General features: G+C 38.4%; 1 protein-coding gene across 1 annotated transcript in view; it reads right to left on the bottom strand.

Moving 5' to 3' along the window:
* Positions 1 to 722: 722 nt before the first annotated feature.
* The window catches only part of LOC122809350 (cornifelin homolog B-like), a 254,939-nt gene continuing 232,943 nt past the window's right edge, over positions 723 to 22,718 (bottom strand). Inside the window, exon 6 of the mRNA XM_044080783.1 lies at positions 723 to 836. Coding sequence (XP_043936718.1) covers positions 826 to 836 — 11 coding nt within the window. The 3' untranslated portion in view covers positions 723 to 825. The remainder of the gene's footprint in view (positions 837 to 22,718) is intronic.

Here is a 22,718-nt window from a genome sequence, read left to right as displayed (position 1 = left end):
ATGAAGGTAAAGTTTGTATTACTGCATTTATATATAATTCAATTTTTTTTTTTTTTTTTTTGCTACCTTTTTGGGGGCACCAAGTAAAACTAAAGAAAATGGTGTTGTCTGCTTGTTTTATACCCCTGATGACCTGACAGCAACCAACGCAGGACCCCTTTGGAATTCAGGCTGACTGAGGGCAACCTGCCAGCAGATTACCCAAATGTAAAGACTGCAACAGTGAATACACTTGAACATCTACATTTATGGTAAGTGTACATAACTGTACTGTTTAGGTTTGCTATTAATTGATTAGTCCATTTATCTTACTGCCCAACAAAATTATCAATTTCTGCTTCCCTGGTGTTGGCTGATCTGGATATATGTCTGTTTTCAACTCTGCAGAAACATTTTTCAAATTTTCTGAATAGCTGTCTAGGTTAGAGGAAGGGCAAATGAGCTGTTGCAGGTCGATTTGCTAGTGGGAACTGTCCTTGTGCTTGATAATTAAGTCTTTGGTATAAATAATGTGCAGGAAAGCAAATCAGATCCTATTGTAGTTGGTACACAAACAGCAAATAGGGAAAAATATGCTATTTGTTGCAGTTTTTGGATCATGAAACCCTTAAATGATATCAAGTAATCTTCAGGATGTTTTAAAGAAAATTTAAAGTAACACAGCACCATAAAAGCTTTATTAACAATGACAGTTTTTATTATTTTAGTAGTATTGTCACCCCTTTTCCTAAAAAAAAAGTTTCATTGCTCTTGTACATTAGTCTTCCATTGCTTATCACTCATGTGCATATGGGACATTTGTCGGTTAGACCTGCCAGGTGCCTCCTATAAATTTTCTGTAACACAATAAAAAAATGATTACATAAAATTTGAAAGCAACCAGTTATCCATTGTATACCATTAAATTTCATAAGTAGGAAGTCCTATTTGGTTTTACCTCAGGGGACTATCCCTATCTGCTCATTATCACGGGGACCATTAAAACCCAAATTCTTATAAGCCTCCCATTCATGATATTAAATTAAGGAAAAATTCCCAGTTTGACCATCTTTTCAGTCACACATAGAGCAGCTCTTTATATAGTGATACTGACATAACTTGGTCAGAATGACTTTTTGCCACATATTATTAATCACATACAGACATGTATATATGAGTCTATTGTACTTCATTGAAAAAACATTTAAAAAAAGAAGAGCAGACCCACACTTACGCAAAAGTGCACTTTTGTGAAGAATGGTTCAATGAACTGTTAAGGAGCACCAAAACAATGTTTTTACAGAGGCACAACCCCCCACTTAAATATACCAACTCTGAGATTGCGCTACAGTGGCGAAACAGGTAAATTCCCTTTTCCCCACTGTAGTATGCTTCTTCGTCTTAGTGTTCCTTAACAGTTCGGAACACTTCTTCACAGAAGTGCACTTTCGTGTAAGTGTGGATCTACTTCTCTTTTTCGAAGTGATGTACTTGTACTTTCGATGAAGAGAAGTAAGCCTCTATATATATATATATATATATATATATCCCCCCTTCCTAACACTGACATTTCATAACGTTGAGTTTCATAACATTGAGACCAAAACATTGAAAACTCAGAACATTGAAAGTGTGCTTCATAACATTGAACACTACAAGTGTATATGTAAATAACATCCTCTCCACCTACACCACCAACTAACAAACACACTTTCTATGTTTCTGCATGGGGGCAAGCCCCTCCCCACAAATTAAATATACCAACTCCAAGATCGGACTACAGTGGAAAAAAGTTAATTTCCTAACCTCACTGTATCACAATCACCATACACTGAGGTTAGGAAATCTGTAGTGTGAGCTTGAGGTTGGTATATTTAATTTATGGGGGGGGGTGCAGGTGGACTTGACCCCCTTCAGAAATATAGTAGAAAGTGTGCATTAGGTGATGGTGTAGGTGGAGAGGATGTTATTTACATATAAATTGAAACTGTGCTTCATAACATTGAAAACTACAATGTTTTGAATTTTTAATGTTATGGTCTCAATGTTATGAAATTCAACATTATGAAATTTCAGTATTATGAAGTAGACCCATATGTATATGTATTCTGATTTTCTACACATATAGATGTATATAACGTATTCTGATTTCCTAAAGTTAGGAAAGGTCAGTTGCACTAAATTAATGAGCTCCATTGTTCCACATTTAGCAAAAAGTGAACGACTTGTTACATCCCAACTGTGATTTACATTCAAGAGGAGAAAACTGACTTATTCTCCAATTATGTGTGTAGAACAAATATTAGATGTATAATTCATGTGTTATTTTTGTTGGTCCATGGATCCCTTTTCAGCTATGAACCAGGTGCATGGGCATAGCAAAAAATACACCAGTACAGTACAAATGCAATTAAACAGGAAACTTATGAAAACAACAATGTGTAACACAGCAAAGTGCAAACAGTGAGTAATGCTTAATAGATACAAGAATTACAATGTTGTGAATGGCACAGTACAAAAGCAGTTAACATGAAATACATTTGCAGTGGTGTAGCTAACATCGTAATGTTTATATACAAATGTTTTGTTACTCAGATTGGATGTACCAGTAAACTAGAACGGAGTTCCATCTACAGAAATTCAGTTGCAAGACATTAGTGCCACAACTGTCTAATTGTGGGAAAAGTTGTATTAAGTTGATAACTTAGTGCTTAATATGTTGCATGTAAGAAAGACAACTGGTTACATTTGTTTGCAGATTAAGTACTCAACTTTGTAAGACAAAGTCCATAGTATTTATGATGTCTGAACCTGTATCCCAACTTTCAGTGGTCATGGACATTCCCAAACTGCAGAGGGGTCCTGATGGAGAGATGAAAAGCCAGCAAGCAAAGGAGCGTAGTAGTGCTGAAATTAAATTCATCCTTAAGTCTTGGAGAGCACCTTTGCGAGGTGGACCCTTTTTTTCACAAAATCTCACCAAGGCGATACTGATATATAGACTATTTATATAGCATATATCATTGACAGAAGTAAATCAAAAATGAAAGAGAACTGGGAGCACAAGACCCAGGATAAAAAAGTGCCCAATCCTGGTATGCACACTGGTGTCAGGCCTGGAAAAAAATGACAGTGTAGAATCCTCAAAATGCGGAAATATTCCTACAGTGGGGCCAGGCTCAGGAGGAGGATGGCCCCCCTGTTGTAGAAGGAAGCAGAAGTCGACAAAAATTGACTGGCCATAAAGATGATAGTGGACTATTGAGGATAAGAAAGAAATTATGTATTGTTATTATGCAAAGACGACCAGAATTTCCGGATACAAGATATACAAAATGATTTGAGAGAGAAATTAGAGGCAGGAAAAACTGTCAGAAGCTTCAGATAAAAATTTGCATTCATTAATACAACAGATTTTTGACAAACAGTATATAGATCAAGAAACTTTGATCTCTTTGGAAAAAGAAGCCTTTGAGGAAGTGGAAAAATAAACAAAACTTAGAGATATTTGAAAAAGCTAAAAAAAAAAGATATGGACATGGGAAAGAGAGATTTGATATGGTGCAATATTTATGCAAAGGAGAAAGCTAAGTTAACTAATAGAGAAGGCAGTCTCAAAAGTATTCAAACAGAAATACAGGCAAAGGCATCCAGGTATGGAAAATTTCACAATAAAAAGATTAATAACACAAAAACATAATGCAGAAAATACGATTAGTAAAGTAAAGGTTAAAGAAATAGAAGCTGAAGTTATGGAGTGCCTGCAAAGTGAAGGATTTAATGTAGAAGGTCCAAGACAGACTGCATCACATTATGCTGGAGTATGTCCCCAGAATAAGGAAAAGCAAGAAGACCAGCAGACAAGTGAAGAAGAAATATGGACAGGGAAAAGAGAATTAATATGGTGTAATATTTATGCAAAGGAGAAAGCAAAATTAATACAAAAATAGCAGCACCAAGGATATTTGAAGAAAAATCTAGGCAAAGGAATCTGGATATGGAAAACTTTACAATACAAAAATTAAGAAGACCAAGAGGAAAAGTAGAAAAAGAGATGAGTAATGGAGAAGTCAAAGAAATAGAAGTAATGGAACAGCTGTAAAGAGAAGGATTCAGTGTAGAAAATCAAATGCAGAAAGCACAACAGAATAGAGCAACGGATATCCAAATTAAAGGAAAGCCAGTGGAACAGGAACTAACTGGTCAGGTGCCATATCAAGATATTTTGGAGCCTTCCACATGAAACCAGTATAAACATTCATTTGAATGAAGACAGCAAGGAAGAAACAGGACACTGTGGAAACTCTGATGCAGTTGATGTTGAGTGATAGGCCAGTGAGTTCCCATATGACAGAAGACACAGGATGAAATTGAAGATAATGTGCCACAGGAAGATGATATAGAACTTTCTATAGAATGCCCACAGGAAATGGAAAACAAAGGATATACCCTCAGTATGGAAGAAAAGGAGTTGTGAAGAGTTGCTTGATTTAATAGACAAAGATAGATATATCAAGATCAATGAGAGAAATAGACTGCAGAAAGTTAAAACCCCAAAAGTCATAAGCTTGATAAAACAAATTAACACAGTAATTACCGCTGTCCATAGAGACCCATGCAATATAACAGAAGTAAACAGAATATATTAATGTGCTGCTAAATAACTGATAAAGTTCTACCACAGAAACATAGGGTAGCGAGGGAAAAGAGGGGGCAACAGCAAATACCATCATGGAAATATTGAATAAAGAAAACTATAAAGCAGCTAAGCCAAGTATTGTTAGATTATAGAAAAGGGAACAGATCAATGAAAATATTAAGAAAGATGGATATGATAAGAGCAATGCGTGGTATTAGAACAGACCAGGATCTATTATGCACTATTGGAGATGACAAAGTAAAAATTTTAAAACAGGCGGAAAGACTTAAAAGATACGAAGATAAATAGAAGGGAAAAAAACAAATTGATGACCCAAAAAAGTTTTATAGAGAACTAGAAAATAAGGTAAAAGAAATATATTGACCACCAAAAAAAGAGGAAGTAGATACATTTTGGAGAAGTATCTATAAAGATCCTGCATAACAAAGATGTTAAATGGACAGAAGAAGTAAAAGAATAAGAAGTTTAAAGGTACAGGATATGAAATGGGATGAAATAACTAGAGAGAGAGTGAAATAAAGTTGAAAAAAAGCCTCTAACTGGAAAACCCCAGGCACAGATGCAGTACCTAACTTTTGGCTTAAAGTATTAACTTCTTTGCACGATGATTTAGCCATGAGTAAGAACTATTTATATATGCACCCCAAACACACACTGCACTGGTTAATAACAGGAAAAACAATGCTCTTAAGAGTGAACCTACTACCAGATAAAATATCTAGGAATAATATTTACTTCAGACTTCAAAGATATTATCAACAATAACCTAGTAACTACATGGACTAGTATTCAAAACGATATGGATAGATGGAAGAACATTAATATGTCTCTACTGCTAGTGTTTGTCAAGATTAATTTTTTTTTACCAAGAATACTCTCAATTAAATGCTACCTTTTCAAATATTCCCCAAAACTTCTTCCTTGCCATGGAAAAAGCTATATCAAGATTCTTATGGTATCCCAAATCTACCAGAATTAAATATGCAAAGATAAGGGGGGATTGGGGTTACTTGATTTTAAGCTTTACTATAGTATAATTACTGTATACAGACTAATACAAGTAATAAACTATGACTCGTATATAAATAGTTGGACACCCCAGTGGACCAAAATCTGGTATGAACAGTTGAAATCCCTTGGCTGTAATATCAAATCCTTACCATTCTTGAATTTAAACCAGGCTAGCATATACACGAAGAATTTACACCCACTAATTAAAAACATGATTCTTACAACTCAGAAACTATTTAAATCATTGCAATTAGCTGATGCTTTTGCCCTTATACAACTGTTACACCTAAATCCTAATTTACTAATAAATAATAAACCAGTAAATCTAACAAACTACCCCCTGATAAAAAGACTGCACAATATGGGATATATACCAATGGAAAGAATCTAACATGAGGCAAATGAGACTTGAACTCAAAACTTCCTATGAAATATAGTATTATCCTTAACCAACTTCATCTTATAAATGCTAAATTCTCACAAATACACACTGACTTACAGAACAGATTTAGTTAAATTAATACTTGAAAATCTTGTGATTAAAGGGAGAACAATTTCTAGGACTTATAAAATTGTAATGAGTGCAAAACATCAGAATTCTTTATTATTTTCAAACTACTGGCAAACGAAAAATCAATCACTGACTGAAGAAAATAAACTAGCCATTGAAAATACAATCAAATTTATACCTTTCAAGAAGCTGTTATATACACAAATTATGGTAAATCTATATTATACCTTATCTAAATTAAATAAATTCAATCCTAACTTTTCGCCCATATGTCCCCATTGTCAGGATCAAACAGCTGATATTTTACATGTCATGTGGAACTGTACTAAGATACACAACTTATGGTGTTCCTTGAGAGTAAGATTAGAGAAGATGGGATATGAAAAATTATCCCTTACTTGGGAGACAACTATATTGTACATTAATATCAATCAACTCCCAAAAATATTAAAACATGTTTTTATTACAATGTGTGCCCTTATTAAATTCTTTATTACAAAGAATTGGAATGTCATGTCACCAATTACATGGGAAAATTTTAGCAATCTTGCTATCAAATACATCTCACATATTTTATTCATAAACAAAAAACAAACACTTATCAAAAATATTGGGGTTACTTGCTAGATATAATTCTTGACAAATAAAATTTGCCTACAAATTGTCATGAAAAGCTAACCTTTAAATAAGAAATGAATGTAGTATAACTAGAATTTCTTGCATCTTCTCCCTTTTCTTAATATATGTCTAACTAGATATTTTCCCTAAACATACAAATAAATGGTTACATTTCTATTTTTACTTTATAGACTATCCCCATTCTAACCATCCCTTATGAGACCAAATGAACATAAGAATTCTCATACTTTACTTGATGATGTAGTGACAGTGTGTGTGTGTGTGTATATATATATATATATATATGTGTATGTATAATTTTCTCGGAATGAGATAGTCTGTTTTCTTTAGATATGTATTTGTATGGTTTGTGTTTTTGAGTTACCGCATTGTTATTATTTGAAAAAAGAAGATTGAAATAAAGAGATTTTTTTTTTGGGGGGGGGGGAGTGAACCTGCAAGCTACCCTAAAAATTATAGACCAATAACTTGTCTTCTGACAACATACAAGCTATACACGGGAATTGACACTGACCGAGTTTACAGTCATTTAGAAAAAACTCAATTATGGCAGTAGAACAAAAGGGCAATAAAAGAAAGTCATATGGAATAAAGGACCATGTGTTGTTAAAGTTATAGTGGAGAGTTGTATGAAGGTGAAGAACCTAAGCATGACATGGATTGACTACAAAAAAGTATTTCATAGTATCCCACATTCATGGATAAAAGAGTGCTTAAAATGTATAAGATACACCCTACACTGATTGATTACATTACAGTAACCATGAAACAGTGGAAGACCACTTTGCAATTAAGCCATGATAAAGGACAGATTATTATCCCAGGGATAAAAATTCAGTGGGGGATATTTCAGGGCGACTGTCACCTTGTTATTCTGCCTTGCCATTAACCTGCTTACTTAACAGCCTAGGCCATGGCTACAATTTGGCTTCTAGAAAACAACAAAGTCTAATGACTTATCTTCTCTTTGTTGATGATTTAAAATTGTATAGCTCATCAGATTAGGAACTGAAAGCACAGCTGCAAGTTGTCAAAACTTTTTCAGATGATATCGGAATGTCATTTGGTCTTGATAAATGTGCAAAAGCAACCTTTAAAAAAGGAAAATTGCAGCACCAGGAAAACATCAGTTTGGGACAAGAATGTGATATAAAAGAACTTGAGCAAGAGGGAGTGTATAAATACTTGGGAATTGATGAAGGATCAGCAATAAAACATGAACAAATGTGAATAAGGCTTAGTAAGGAGTACTTTAGAAGACTTAAATTAATCCTGAAAACAGCACTGACACCTAGGAACAAGATACAAGCTATAAATCAATTTGCTCTTCCTGTCCTAACTTAGTTTTTGGAGTGATTGACTGGCCCCAAAAAGTGTTTGATAGATTGGATATCAAAACAAGAAAGATACTTCATGCTCACCAAATGATTTATAAAAATCAGTGTATACCAAGATTATATATCCCCCATTCTGAAGGAGGGATTGGCCTCCTTGAAATTGATTACATGTATAGATCTGCAATCGTGGGACTCCACACATCTACTGACCTCACAAGATCCAAATGTGAAAGTTTTGAAACATGAGGAGAATAAATCTAAGATGACATCTCTGCTTAATTTAGGAGAAGCATATCGATGTCAAGCAGGAATGGAAATCAAACCAGAAGTGGATAAAAACCAGGCAGCAACTGAATGTGCTAAAAAAGAAATATAAGGTGAAGGATCAGATGAGAAGGCAAGAAATGTGGGAAAAACAAATATAGTTGCAAGTATAAAAAAAACTTCTGGAAGAGCCTCATGTTGATCAAGAATGAACGCAGGAATGGTTAAGGAGAGGTGAATTTACTTCAAGAAATGAAAGGTTAATATTGGCAGCCCAAGATAGTGGGCTGTGTACATGCTGGTTTACTAAATCCATTGAACATGTGGGAGAAACAGACATATGTAGGTTTTGTGGAACCGAGTTGGAAACTGTTACACACCTTATTGCTGGTTGTGATGCTCTGAAGGCAAAGGGACTGAAAAGCATAATAATGTGGCGAGATTATTACTCTGGAGATTGTGCAAACATTATGGTATCGAAGTGGCTGAAAAACATTGGAAACATGAGCCACAGAGAATCACAGAAAATGATGGTTTACATCACATGGGATCACCCAATACCAACAGTCCAAAAGATAGATGCTAGAAAACCGGACACAGTGATCCAAGAAAAGACGACAAAACTAGCATTGATAATTGAAATTGCCACACCTAGTGACTATAGTGTCTTGCGTACAGAGACACACACAGTCCTAAAATACCTTGGTCTGCAGGCAGAAACGAGAGCTATGTGGAAGAAAGATACCCAGACAATTCCAATAGTACTAGGAGCAACTGGTAGTGGTGCTGCGGTAGTGTTGTCGCCTCATAGCAAGACATCGCATTCGATTCTCAGCTAGAGCATCTTCTGTGTGGAGGCATGCGTGAATGGGCATGCCTTCATTGAAGGTTGTGCATCAGGGCTGGTAACTTGGCACATAAAAATCCACTACCAAACATTAGTGGACCGGAGTTCCGCTGTGGTGACCCCTAACTGGGATAAGCCGAAAGACGCAACAACTAGGAGCAACTGGTCTTAAAAAGAATTTACAATCATATTTAGATGCGTTACCAATTCATGTAAAACTATGAATTGCGGGAGTCATTGCGGGCACTGCGAAGAGCGCTTTTGGCTAACAGAGTGTGAAATAATACTAATTTCATGAACTTTAATCATACTCTGACTTAGGAATGGGGTCCATTCCTGTCATGGTATTAGAAACTCAGAAGACTTGGAGAAATCAAAAAAAGGCAGACATAAGTAGGGCTGGTGATATAAAGGGGAAAAGCCACCCACATCATTCACAAGTCTATTTAAAGGTGACTGCAGAGCTGATAAGAAGTACCCTCTATGGAATTTATTTTTTATTCCCTACTGCACTGTAACTATTGATTAGATATGTATTTTAGAGATCGTTCCATGGCCAGTTTCAACCCTTGGAAAGGTCACTGTGAAAAGTGCTTATGGGCCAAAAGATTCCACAGAATCTTTATCACCATTGGTGTATTTTCTGCCTTAGGCCTTTGCATAGTTTCTGAATATAAATTGACAATGATAACTTCATTTTTCATACTAGAGACTGTATTCTTTAGTATGATGTGAAAATATTTTCTAAGGAGGGGGTGGAGAAGAAGAGTGATTCACACAAATGATGCCTGAACTGCTGGGGATAATCAGTTCTCCAGTAATTCAAGCTATTGGGAATGACTCCATACCCTGCTTCCAACTGCTGGCACCTAGAAAGCCTGATCAGTTTTACCTGGTTAAAAAGAAATTTTAGTACCAGCATAGCTTCATAAGTAGTTAGTAGGCTATTGATCTGTGAGGATCTTAGCAGACTAGCCCTCAATTTTTGTAAAAAATAGTCCAGAGATGGGAAGAACATGTATAAGTTACCCCTTTCCATAAGGGACAAGAGTGCTAAACCAGGGATGAATTTGCAGTTTCTCTTCCATTCATCCAAATTAAATTTGAGTAGAGTAAGGGAAAGACTTTGCTTTATGTGGACTGGAAGTCTTCCAAAGAAGTGATATGCTCTGTAGTACACATCTATTCCTCCATGTTCTAATTATGTTGCAGAACAGGTTAGGATATCTTGAGTGGGTGTTCATTAAACCATTGGGCTTGTGTATGTGCAGTAGATCAGCGAGGATAGGGTCTGCTAAGGATCTGTACAGAAGGCAGACATCATCCCTTAGTAGCCTGCATGTTACTAAAAGGAGGGACAAGGCTTTGAGATGGTTAGTGCAGTTTTTATGATTTAGGCCTTTGCTTGATTTGGTGAGAAAGCAAGTTGTGTTGAGTACGCAAATAAAAAAAATACAGCTCAAAGCAAAAGGATGGTCTATAATTCCACAATATTCAATGTAAAAAAAACAATTGCCGAAGTGCTTTCACCTAGCTTAATAGCTATACAGGCATCTTCAGAATCAATTTCATTAATACTAAGCTCCCTATTTAAAAGAATCATATTAAAATGTGGGTGGTAACCTGCTTACGACAAATTCACAACTGTCAATGTTAACCTGTTCCTATCCAGCTAAAACTTTACAAAATGAAAGGTCATACTAAAATAATACTATAAAATTACTCTGAAGATGCCTGTATAGCTATTAAGCTAGGCAAAAGCGCTTAGTTTGCTTTTACATCGAATACTGTGGAATTAAAGACTGTACTTTCACTTTAAGCTTTGGGCTGTATTGTATTTTTTTTTTTTTTTTTGCGTGCAGTGAAGGATAGAGGAGTTTGGTTTCTAAGTTGTGTTGAGTGTTTGGACAGGTATATACCAAATGGGGCATTTTACTCAATGAGTGGCTTATTAAGTGCTGGATACAGTGGAATGATCACATCCCTGGACCTAGATGCCATACCCTTATTAATAAGCTGCACAACAAAAATGGACTTTGTAACAATAGTAGATACAGGGTGACCAAAAGGCAGTTTGTCAACATTGCTTCCCAGGTTCCTAACTAACAAATCAATTTTCAGGCATATTTTGATGTGATAGTTACAAGGGGATGCCATGCTTGCCAAAGGATACTATTATACATTTTGTGGTATTAGTTATAGTCTATGGTTATGACACCGGCTATTTGTGAAAGGCCTTTCAGGAGGATCCTAGCATTCTCTGGAGATTTTATGATGGCAGCAAGTGTACAGTCATTTGCAAACTTGGTCAACCAAAATCCTAGTGGCTGACTGTTCTATACATCATTCCCTTAGACACATACATAGTGTCAAAACTGTTGCCAGCAAATAATACAGCTGTGTTCTTGACAGGTTTGGAAAGAAAGTTTGCATTTCAACCACCCGGGAAAAAACTGAACAATAAACTGCCAAATGTGCATGATACCAAGAAGACATTTTAAAACAGGTTTGGGACACATTAAAGAAGAGTCAGACGCTACCATAATACGGGTTCTTTTACAATACTTGCAGACAGGCTTTAAGGTAAGCAAGCATGCAGCTATGACCTTGAGTATGGCTATCAGATAGTATTGCATGTCTGAGGAAGTTAAAGGGGCAACAACTGAATGCTCCATTAGACAAGAATTTGCTTTGAAGACTTCATCTGAAAAGTATTTTAAGAAATTAGAGAAGGGTATAACAGTTAAGCAGCTTTTTGTATTACTGCATACCAAAACATAACTTGAATTTTCCTGACGAATTTTGGCCATTCTGTCATATTGGATGAAAAAAAAGACATTTAAGAAAGGCCAGTAGACAGGTGAGTAGGCTGTCTGGCAGGGGCAGTGACCTTTATCCCAGTCATTGGGGTACTTTCTAGGTCTGACTACATTTCTTCTCTTTTCCCACATTAGGAGGCAGATTCTTTCTCAGTATACAATGGTTTGAGCTAACCATTGGGTGAAGGAGCTAAGTTTAGGTTACAAGCTGGAATCTAGAACAGATGTCTTCTATTCCTGTGTTGCAGTATTCTTAGTGTGGATTGCCCCTTCAGGTGACCTGAACATCGGCTCCCATACAAAAGCTTAGGCCTGGCTGCTGTACGTACATGGGACATCACACATAGGGCCATAAACCAGGGACCTTAAATGTGTTGTCTGCACGCACAGACCTCAGAACTTTTCAGCCGCAGTCTACCGTCAAATCGATCGCTTCACTCCTTTACTTGAAGATGTCTAAAGCTAAGTGTCCCATTGGGGATTTTGCCTTTATTTTGCTTGAGCTTGGTTTTGCTGTAATTACTGTTGACCAATGTCAGCCAAGAAGGGTAAATGCTGATGCGGGCACCAGGTACCGCATAATGATATGCACAACAGCTGTGGTTTCTGTCTAGGCTGAGAGCACGGCCACACCGCTTGTTTGAGTTGTCAATCTTTTGTACCAAAGACTCTGTAGCCATCTGGCTGCCCTTAATCTGTACTTAGAAAAACCAGAGACTCAAAAAAACTAGCACTAGGATGGATCCCAAATCAGCCAGTCCGATGCAACCACCACAGAAAAAGACCAAAGTTTCCAGGCCTACTTTCTCTGCCTCTCCGCCATTGGACGTCCCACCAGCTTCCAATTTAGGAGTTGAGGGATGTCTGATAAACTGCGTACTTCAGTGGCTCCCCTCGAGGAAGCCACTTCGGAAAACAGCCAGCACGTCCACGGACTTGACTCCAATGTCGAGGGGGAACCAGATATTATCTGATGACTGACTGAGGTGCCACTGCCTGAAGCCCCTACTGTTTCCCAGGCTCCTGAACCCAGGCAGTCTCCAAGAACTAAGCCTTTAAAAAGGAAACAGAAAACAGGAGACCCAACTCCACCTTTTGAAGGCGTCCCAGACTGGCAGTCTTTCACCATTTCTTTGATGCAGGACCTCTTTCCCCTTCCACCACTCCAGTGCTCAGTCCTAGGCCTGCCTCTGCCACTCCTCCTCCTTTGCCTGCTGTCCAGGAAGAGGAAGAAGACCAGGAATCCTACTATTCATCTTCAGATGAATCAATCTCCTATTGCCTCCCCACTTGAATATTATTCTCCAGATCAGGAATCCATAGTAGGGGATGCTACACCACAGGATATCACCTTTGGGGAGACCATCACTAAGATGAAAAAATACTTTAAATGGGACATTTCCCAAATGACTGACACACAAAGGAGATGCCTTGAATTACTCCAAGTGGAATCTCCCTCGCCTTCAGCCATCTCACCAGTCATCCTTGCACCTTAGGTTCATAGGTGTGTACTAGGCTAATTTCCCTGGAGCCTTTACAAGCCAAGCCCATAGGATTACTCTGGCATCGTGCCACCTGACCTTAGTTCCCAGTGCCTCTGTCGAGTAGAGCCACTGGAATGATCCCTGGGGTGAATTTTCTGTTTCCCATCCACTCATCAGGATATCTCTTGAAGAGGGCCAGTGAGGTGATCTGTTTGATATGTATGGGAAATCTGTTCCATAGCATGGGCAGTCTCTGGGTTATGAACCTGTCCCTCCAGTATGTTCTGTTGATTGTGATAATGAGGTAGGGGTTTCTGGAGCATATGGTGCGGAGGGATTGGGATTTCTTTAGATGTAGCATTTCTAACAGAGATGGGTCAGACATGGCTTTGTAAGTCAAGCAGAGATCACCTCTGAGTAAGCGATTTGAGAAAGAATAGTTGGAGTTTGAGTCTGCCCATATAGGACAAGTGTTTAAGGCCTAAGATCCTCTTTGTGAGGTACTTTTCTGGCCTCTCTAGTTTTTGCAGGTGTCTAGTGAGGTATATGCCAAATGGGGCATTGTACTCGATTGGCCTAATGAGGGAAGAGTGGAGGGAGACAATGACCTCTTTCTTCCTGGATGCAAAACCCCTAGTAATGAGATGTGCCACTTTCTGACCACAGTGACAGTGTGGTGGTCAAAAGAGAAGTTGCTGTCAACCTGTGTTCCCAATTCTCTTATAACACCTTCTGTGGTAGTTCATGGGAACTGTGTTTTTCCCAAAGGGGGTGATGACATTTTTTTGACATTGAACTTAAGGCCATGGTTCTGACACCACTTGTTGGTCTAAGGGAGACCTTTCTGTAGGATGTCAACATCACTTTGGGGAGTTAATAATAGCTCCCAACTTGCAATCATCTGCAAACCTTGTCAGCCAGACTCCCTTCGTATTGGCCTGGACTTCAGAGAAGTAGATACCAAACAGGAGAGGACCATGGACCGAACCCTGTGGGACTCCACTCGTGACTGGTCAGCAGTCTGACTTTGGAGTCAGCTACTTTCACACTATGGGTTCTGTGAGCCAGTTTGCAACCAACCTAGTGATATAGGGGTTGATGCCTAGCTTAGTGAGTTTTTCTATGATTCCTGAGTAGGGAATGGTGTCAAAGGCCTTGGCCAGATCAAGGTAGGCTGTATGAACCACCTTGCCTTCATCCACAGCTCTGGTGACTGACACAAAGAAGTCAACCAGGTTGAGCAGGCATGAATGATCTACCCTTCACAAAACCAAACTGTGTGGGATCCAGAGTTTGGAGATTCCCTATATCCTTGTTTATTAAGTCCATGATGATATGTTCCATAGCTTTGCATATCAGACTTGTCAGGCTAATGGGGCAATAGTTCCCAGGGTCTGTAATCAATCCCCCTTTGTGAAGAAGGATGACTGTAGTAGTGCGCCATTTGGTAGGGACAAAGCCTGAGGTGAGGCTGTGGTTGAACAGGGCACACAGGTGAGGTGCCAGTTCACTCTGTAGTTCATGTAGAACACAGCCAAGGATATTGTCATGTCCTATAGAAGTATTCTTGGCCTTGGACAGTCCTGTTTTAATCTGTGCAGCAGTAATACTGTGTGCCTGGCAATCTAATGGTATTGTGATTGGTCCTTTGTGGGGGAAGAGTGGTAAAGCTGGCACTGAATCTGTCGGCTAGCATATTGGTGATATCTGTTGGCTTGGTATAGGAGGTACCATTGTGCAGTAGCTCAGAGCAAATCTGGGTGTTGCCGTGAAGATTCTTTACACAACTATAGACCACCTTGTGGTTGTCTTTAACTGCTGCAGTCCTGTTTTCATAGCTTGCTTTAGAGCAGGGGTGTCCAACCTTTTGTTGCAAGGGCTGCATTGAGTCAACAGAAATGGTCTGGGGGCAAACGGCAAGTGAGGACCAAAAAAAAAAAAAAAAAGGTCTCACATTAACTGAAAAAAAAAAAAAAAAAAACAGAGCCCTCAGGTTTATGCGGTCTAATGTGGCTGTATTGTAGGTGAATTTGAACAATAAATAAATTAATAAATATATAATAATGCCCTAAAATTCAATATCTCATTCTAATTATTTAAAAAACAGTTAAATCTAACATCTTAGTAGTTTATTTGTAAAAAAAAAATTAACAGGTACAAACCTTTCAATTTGTATGAGATCATACCTGTGATTTTGCTGGTTTCCTTGTCTTCCATCGTGTCCTTAATGGCCATATGTTGTCCAAAGCGCTCATGTATTCTTCTGTTTCTAGCTTTGCAATCTGTCCCTGAAATATGGCACTGGCAATATCAGGAATGATGAGACTTTTACTTCTTAAAAAAATGAACAATTTTTATTTTTACATTTGTTTCACTGTCACTAACACATGGTACAACACGTTTAACTTTGGTTCACCCACTTACTGTGGAGACTCAAAGAACATGGTAGTATGCCAAAACACACTCCAGTTTCACAAGGTAAACTCACACATGCTGTTTTGCAGTTGCCTCTCCAATCTGCATTTCTCACATTTAAACAAATAAGTGACTTTATAATAAAATAGTAGTGACAATGTTTATTCGTGAAACCAGTTCACAAGGGTGCAGCCAGGCACAGACCTTTGCAGAATTCAAACTTATTGGTCCTAGTTCTTGTTATACTTAAGTGTCCATATCAGGAGGTTCAGGCTGTCAAGTCAGGATTGTTCTTTTGTGTAGTAGAGTAGACAAACATTATGAGCATAACCTTTTAATGTGAAGACTGAGCTTGTCTTTTGATACCAGTGCGTCTATATCGGGTTTGATAGATGTAGTGGCGATGCGAAGAGTATTTTCAAGATGCTCATCTGAAATTTTTGTTCTGATTTTATTTTTTGTATGCTTCATACGAGAAAAAAACTGCTCGCAAATGTATGTACTCCCCAACAGAGATGTCATGAACAGGGCATGTTCGTGAAGTGATGGATATTTTTCTTTGGGTAGGTATAACTTATAAAAGTCAAATAAAGATGCTTGCAGAAATGTTTCTTTAAGTTGCATATCTGACTGCAATTCTATGCATTCCAGTTGCAGGTTTGCAGGCAACATGTCGATGTCAACGGAGAATGGAGTAGCAAATATGCTGAACTGTTGTTGGTGCTTTCTAAAATCTTGAAATCTGCTCTCAAACTCCTGTGCTAAACTATTAATTAATGCCGCATATTTTTCAGTATTTGCATGGCTTTGCTCAGACAGTGTTGCAAAGTGAATGAAGCTATTGTTCTTAATCTGACTGTGCCACAATTTCAGTTTCATTTCAAATGCCGTCACTGTTTGAAACATGTCATTTATTAATAGATTTTCCCCTTGGAGGCGCAAGTTCAGGTCGTTTAAATGAGCAGTGATGTCTACTAAGAAGGCTAAATCAGCCATCCAGCTTGCACTTTCAAATTCAGGTACAGGCTTTCCTTTTAACTCCATAAAGGACTTTATTTCATCTCGTAAGTCATAGAAGCGTTTCAGCATTTTTCCACGACTTAACCACCTCACTGCAGTAAAGTACAAGATGTCTCCATAGGTAGATTCCAAAGTAGTCAGAAACTCCTGAAACTGGCGGTGATTTAATCCTCTGGATCTTATAAAATTTATTGTTTTAACAACATTCATAACATTTTCCATTTTTAAAGTCTGTGCCGACAAATTTTCTTGATGTATAATGCAGTGGTACTTCATGAAACGCACATTACTGATCTGTTTTGCATCTTCTTCCATCAGTGTTGTTAGTCCTTTCCAACCATAGCTGGAGCACCGTCAGTTACTATGCCAGACAGGTTTGTGATGGTCAAGGAAAATCTTGCCAGTGTTTCTTTTACTGCCTTGTACAGATCAGCAAACTTCGTTGTGTCTTTCAGTGGAACCATACAGGCCAGTTCTTCAGTAATATTGAAATCGTTAACACCACGAATAAATATGGCAAGTTGTGCCGTATCTGTAACATCAGTGCTGTCATCCAAAGCTATGGAGTAATACTTGAAAGTTGCACACCGAGATTCCAACGTATTTTCAATAGATTTGGCTATATGTTCCACACGCCTTGCGATTGTCTGGTGTGATAAACTGATTTTCGAAAATTCTGATTTTTTTTCAGGGCAAATTATGTCTGCTACACTTTCAAGGCATTCTTTAACAAATTCACCATCGGCAAATGGCTTGGATTTTTTCGCAATTAAATTTGCTACAACATAACTTGCCTTCAGTAAAGAATCCGGTTGAGTAGCTGATTTTCGAAACAGCTGTTGTTGAAATGTAAGACTTTTTTTTAATTCTGATATTTTCTGTTTATGGGACACTCCTTGCAATTCACTTAATTTGGGGTGCGTTTGAATATAATGCCTTTTCAAATTGTAGTCCTTGAAAACGGATACCACTTCTCTGCACACAAGACAAAGTGCTTTGTTGTGCGATTCAACAAAGTACTCATCAGTCCATTTTTCCTGAAAGACTCTTCTTTCGTCCGCTATCTTGCGTTTCACGGTTTTGGTTTGACCAGATGCAGAAGCCATCTGAAAAGTAAAAAAGGAGTAACTTAACTACTTTATTCCTAGTTATATAATTTTTAAAACAATGGCTAACGATTTACATTAAAAAAAAATAAGGAAATAAAAATTAAAACTATCCATACTTGTAGTAGTATATGTTAATGGTGTTCAAAGGATCATTTCACATCTGCAAAATAACACAAAAATATCCCTGGGGTGAATTTACAGTTACCCATCCAGTTGGGCAGATTACATATGAGGAGGGCCAGTGAGGCACTTTGTTTCATTTGTAGTACTAATGCCATTAGTCTTCAAAACACCCATTACACATAAAGCACATCACATTTACTGTGACTGTTGGTCTGTACTCTGTGCCAGTAATATGGGGCATTTTGAAAAGTTCTTCATAATTCATGAAATTCAGATGGACTGCGATAGAGCTATGAACATGTATGGTTAGCTGCATGTAATCAACAGTTTCTTACTGCTACAAGCAGCTTTCAATGACATAATCAGAACTGTACCATCAAGTTTCAAGTTAAATACTGTGTACTTTGCATGCTACCCAAGAAAAGTCATTCACTTGCAATGAAAAAAACTGGCACACACTGACACTGTCATTAATTCACTACTACTGTACTACCAATTCACACTGCGAAAACCACTCCAGCCGTCCAAAGTAGGTAAAATGTCAACATTAGCAGCCCTACAGTATTACAATCCACAAAATTAAGCCAACAAATTTGCAATAAAGTAAAGAATTCACATCACTGACTTAAAACAATTCTGAATAAGAGGGTCTCACCCAAACAAATGACTGGTGCCATACACATGACCGCAGCGAATGCCAACAAATGCATCATCATCCCTTTTGGGCCAAAGTTTTGGGTAAAGCGGTTGTGAGGCTGCCAGCCCAGCTAGATGTTATTTTGTACAATGTACATAATTCTGTGCGTCATTTTTGAATATTAATATGCTTCCTATGCTTGTCTTACAAATGTAAAAAAAACTATACATATGTGTATATTAAACTATTGGTGCAGAAGTGTGTGTTGAACTGTATGTTCTGTACTGAGCTTCAAGAATGTAACCAGTGTACCCTGCTGGGAAAGAACAGAAATGTGTGTATTGTAACTATACCTATGCAGATGTGTGCTGTAAGGTAGAAGTTGGAACATAAAGAGTTAAATTTGACAACACTAAGAACAGAAGTGAATTGTTTTATAACTGTCTGTATTGATAGAGAAGGAGTTTTGCCAAATGCTAGGTAACAAATGAAGTGAATTGTTTTATGACTTATCTCATCAACAAGACAGGATGTCTACACTGCAGCCAGAAGTTCTTTTGTGTGGAAAGACAAAATGACAGGTTTCAAATGTAAAACTGTTTACTACTGTTTTACGACTTCCAGTTCCAGGGCTTAGGCCAGGGGCCTTAGGCACATTTCTGAGAGATAAGTAACCTCTCTTAGGGACAGATTGCAATATAGCAAGATTAGTAGATGTTTTCTGTATTTTGAGACTGTCCTGCAATGTTTTTTAACATATTTCCTGCAATTCTGAACTGTGTCACTTTATTCATTGAGTTATTGAATATTGTCTTATTCTTTTTATTGTTTATTATTAAATATATTTAAAAACCTTTTAATTGTGGCTGGTTTTATTTTTTGTCATAATGCCTTGTTTTGTATGTAATTTGCACTCATGATGCTTACTTCAGTAATTGCAACAGGCAATTGTGAAATTCAGGAATGCTTCAAACACTTCAAGCACGAATGCATTGAGATGTTCACAGACTAGCTTACATAGTTAACAGACAGACATGCAGACAGATACCTACTGGAAAAGGCCACAATCAATATATATTATATACATATTGACCTCCGTTTCATATTAGTTTGATGGACGTTCACTAGACTACAGATTTTAACACCCCTTTCTTTTGAGTCATTTTGCCTAGTATAGACAGCACTGAGGAATAACCAATGGAACAGTATAACAAAAGTACAGTTTTGTACCTACCATAAATGTAGATGTTCGAGGATCCACATTGCTACAGTCATAACCTGTGGGTAGTCCGCTGTCCTCGGTCGGCCCGAATACCAAAGTGTTAGGCTGGCGTCGGTCATGGTCGCTCAGAGCTGACGTCAGTACGCAGTAGTACTTAAGCGCATGACCGACGCCATATCCTCAGTCTTTCTTGCCCCAGATGTCAGAAGGCCTAAAAAGGAAAGGCCATAGCCAAAATAGAAAATACCCAACAACCAACATAGATAAAATAATAATTATCCCAAAAGAAACACAGCAACCCCAAACTATAGGGGGAAGGAGGGAGGGAAAATTGGACTGCAGCAATGTGGATCCTCGAACATCTACATTTATGGTAGGTACAAAACTGTACTATGTTCTTCGTCTCACATTGCTGCAGTCATAACCTGTGGGTAGAATCCCAAAGCAAAGGTAAAGGGAGGCTGGCAAACTAAAAAGCATTAGGAGCTGCCAACATGCCCTGTAAAACTGCAGTGGCAAACCCAGCCCTAGACTTAGAATAAAGAGGGAGATGGTAATGTTTAGTAAAAGTGTGCATTGAACTCCAAGTAGCTGCCTCCAAAATATCCTTAGTAGCTACCCCCCTTAAAAAGGCAGTAGATGTGGCAGTAGCCCTAGTGGAATGAGGTCTGATCCCAGCAGGAACATCCTTTCCATGATGAGAACAAAAAGCAATACAATGGCCAATCCACTTAGAAATAGTTTGCTTTGAAACAGCCTTCCCTTGTGAACCCAAAGCAAAAGAAATAAATAACTGTTGAGTCTGCCTGAATTCTTTAGTTCTGCTCAAATAATAGTGTAACTGCCTGTGAATATCCAAAGAATGCAAGACTTTTTCCCCTTTATTTTGGGGATCAGCATAAAAAGTAGGCAAATGAATAGACTGGTTTAAGGCCACATTAGAAATAACTTTAGGCATAAAAGTAGGGTTAGTACACAAGGACACCCTATCCTTATGGAATATCAGGAAGGGTTCAACTGCCATGAGAGCCTGTAATTCAGATACCCTCCTAGCAGACGTAATGGCCAACAAAAAAGCAGTCTTCCAGGACAAAAACTTCAACTCAGATGTAGCTGCAGGTTCAAAAGGAGGTAGCTTTTCCAACACAAAATTGAGATCCCAGGAAGGAGTAGGAGCTCTACGTGGGGGTCTTATGTTTTTTACCCCTCTAAGAAATTGTTTAAACAAAGGGTGAGAAAATAAAGGAGGGTCACAATCATAGTGAGCAGAAATGGCTGCAGCATGAACTTTCACGGAGGAAAAAGACAAACCCTTGTCTAGTAATTCAGTAAGGTACTGTAGTGTAAAACTCAAATTAGGCACTGAGACGGCTGTGCTCCAAAGAAAAAATCTCCTCCATTTATCAGCATAAACTTTTCTAGTACTAGGCCGTCTGGCTTCCAAAATGACATTCAAAACCTGTTGAGGAAGCTGAGACCCCCCAGGGTCTAAAACAGAATACGCCAGGCTGTCAGATGCAGGGACTGTACCCTGACATTGAGAAAATGATTGCTTGACTGAAACAACAGGTGAGGAATCGGTGGCAAAGGCCAAGGAGGCTCCTGAACTAAACTCCTCAGCAGAGGATACCAGTGCTGACGTGGCCAATCTGGTGCTATTAGAATCATGCAAGGCTTGTCCTACCTGACTTTCAAGAGTACCTTGGGAAGGAGAGGCAGAGGAGGGAAAGCACAGACGTGAAGGTTGTTCCAACTGAAAGATAGAGCATCCACTTTCCAAGCTTTTGGGTGAAACATCTTTGTGCAAAATTATGGCAGTTGGAAATTTAGTGGAGAAGCGAACAGATCTATGTCTGGAGTTCCCCAAGCCACTGTCAACTGTTGGAATACGTGAGGATCCAATTTCCACTCGTGGGGATCCACAATTTGTCTGCTCAATACATCTGCTAAGGAGTTCTGTGCTCCTGGCAGAAACCGTGCTAGAAGAGTGATGTGCAAACTCAGAGCAGTCGCCCACAAAATCATAGCTTGTCTGCAAAGAGGGTAAGAATGGGTTCCCCCCTGCTTGTTGATGTACCACATGACAGTTGTGTTGTCTGTTTGAATCAACACCTGTCCTGGTTGAAGTAGATCCTTGAAGGCCATCAGGGCAAATTGGACTGCTAACATCTCCTTCATGTTGATATGCAAATGCTGTAGTCTGGGAGGCCACGTGTCTTGAATCCATTTCCCATTGAAGTGTGCTCCCCAAGCCAGGTCTGAGGCATCCGTCGTTAAGATCGGACTCGCCTCTGGTCGGGTCACAGAGAGTCCCTTGTTTAGGTGACATTCCTGAGCCCACCACAAGAATTCCTTCTGGATGCAAGGTATTATCTGAATGACAGTGTCCAAACCGTGGCAGTGTTGAGTCCATACACTTTTGAGATACCATTGTAGCTTCCTCATATGCAGTTTGGCATTGGGAAGTACCAGAATGCAAGATGCCATGAACCCCAAGGCTTGAAGGACTGTCCTTGCAGTCAGCCTGGACATTACTGATAATTGCTGGAAGTATAGGTGAAGATTTCTTTGTTTGTCCAGGGTCAAAAAAGCCATCTGAGAGGCTGTATTCAGTCTCACACCCAGAAAGCACATGTCCTGA

The sequence above is a fragment of the Protopterus annectens genome, chromosome 8.part0, assembly GCF_019279795.1.
Source record: "Protopterus annectens isolate FY-2018-M chromosome 8.part0, PAN1.0, whole genome shotgun sequence".
Taxonomy (NCBI): Eukaryota; Metazoa; Chordata; order Ceratodontiformes; family Protopteridae; genus Protopterus; species Protopterus annectens.
Note: the sequence above shows the minus strand (reverse complement) of the source record. Positions and strands in the feature narration are given on the sequence as shown.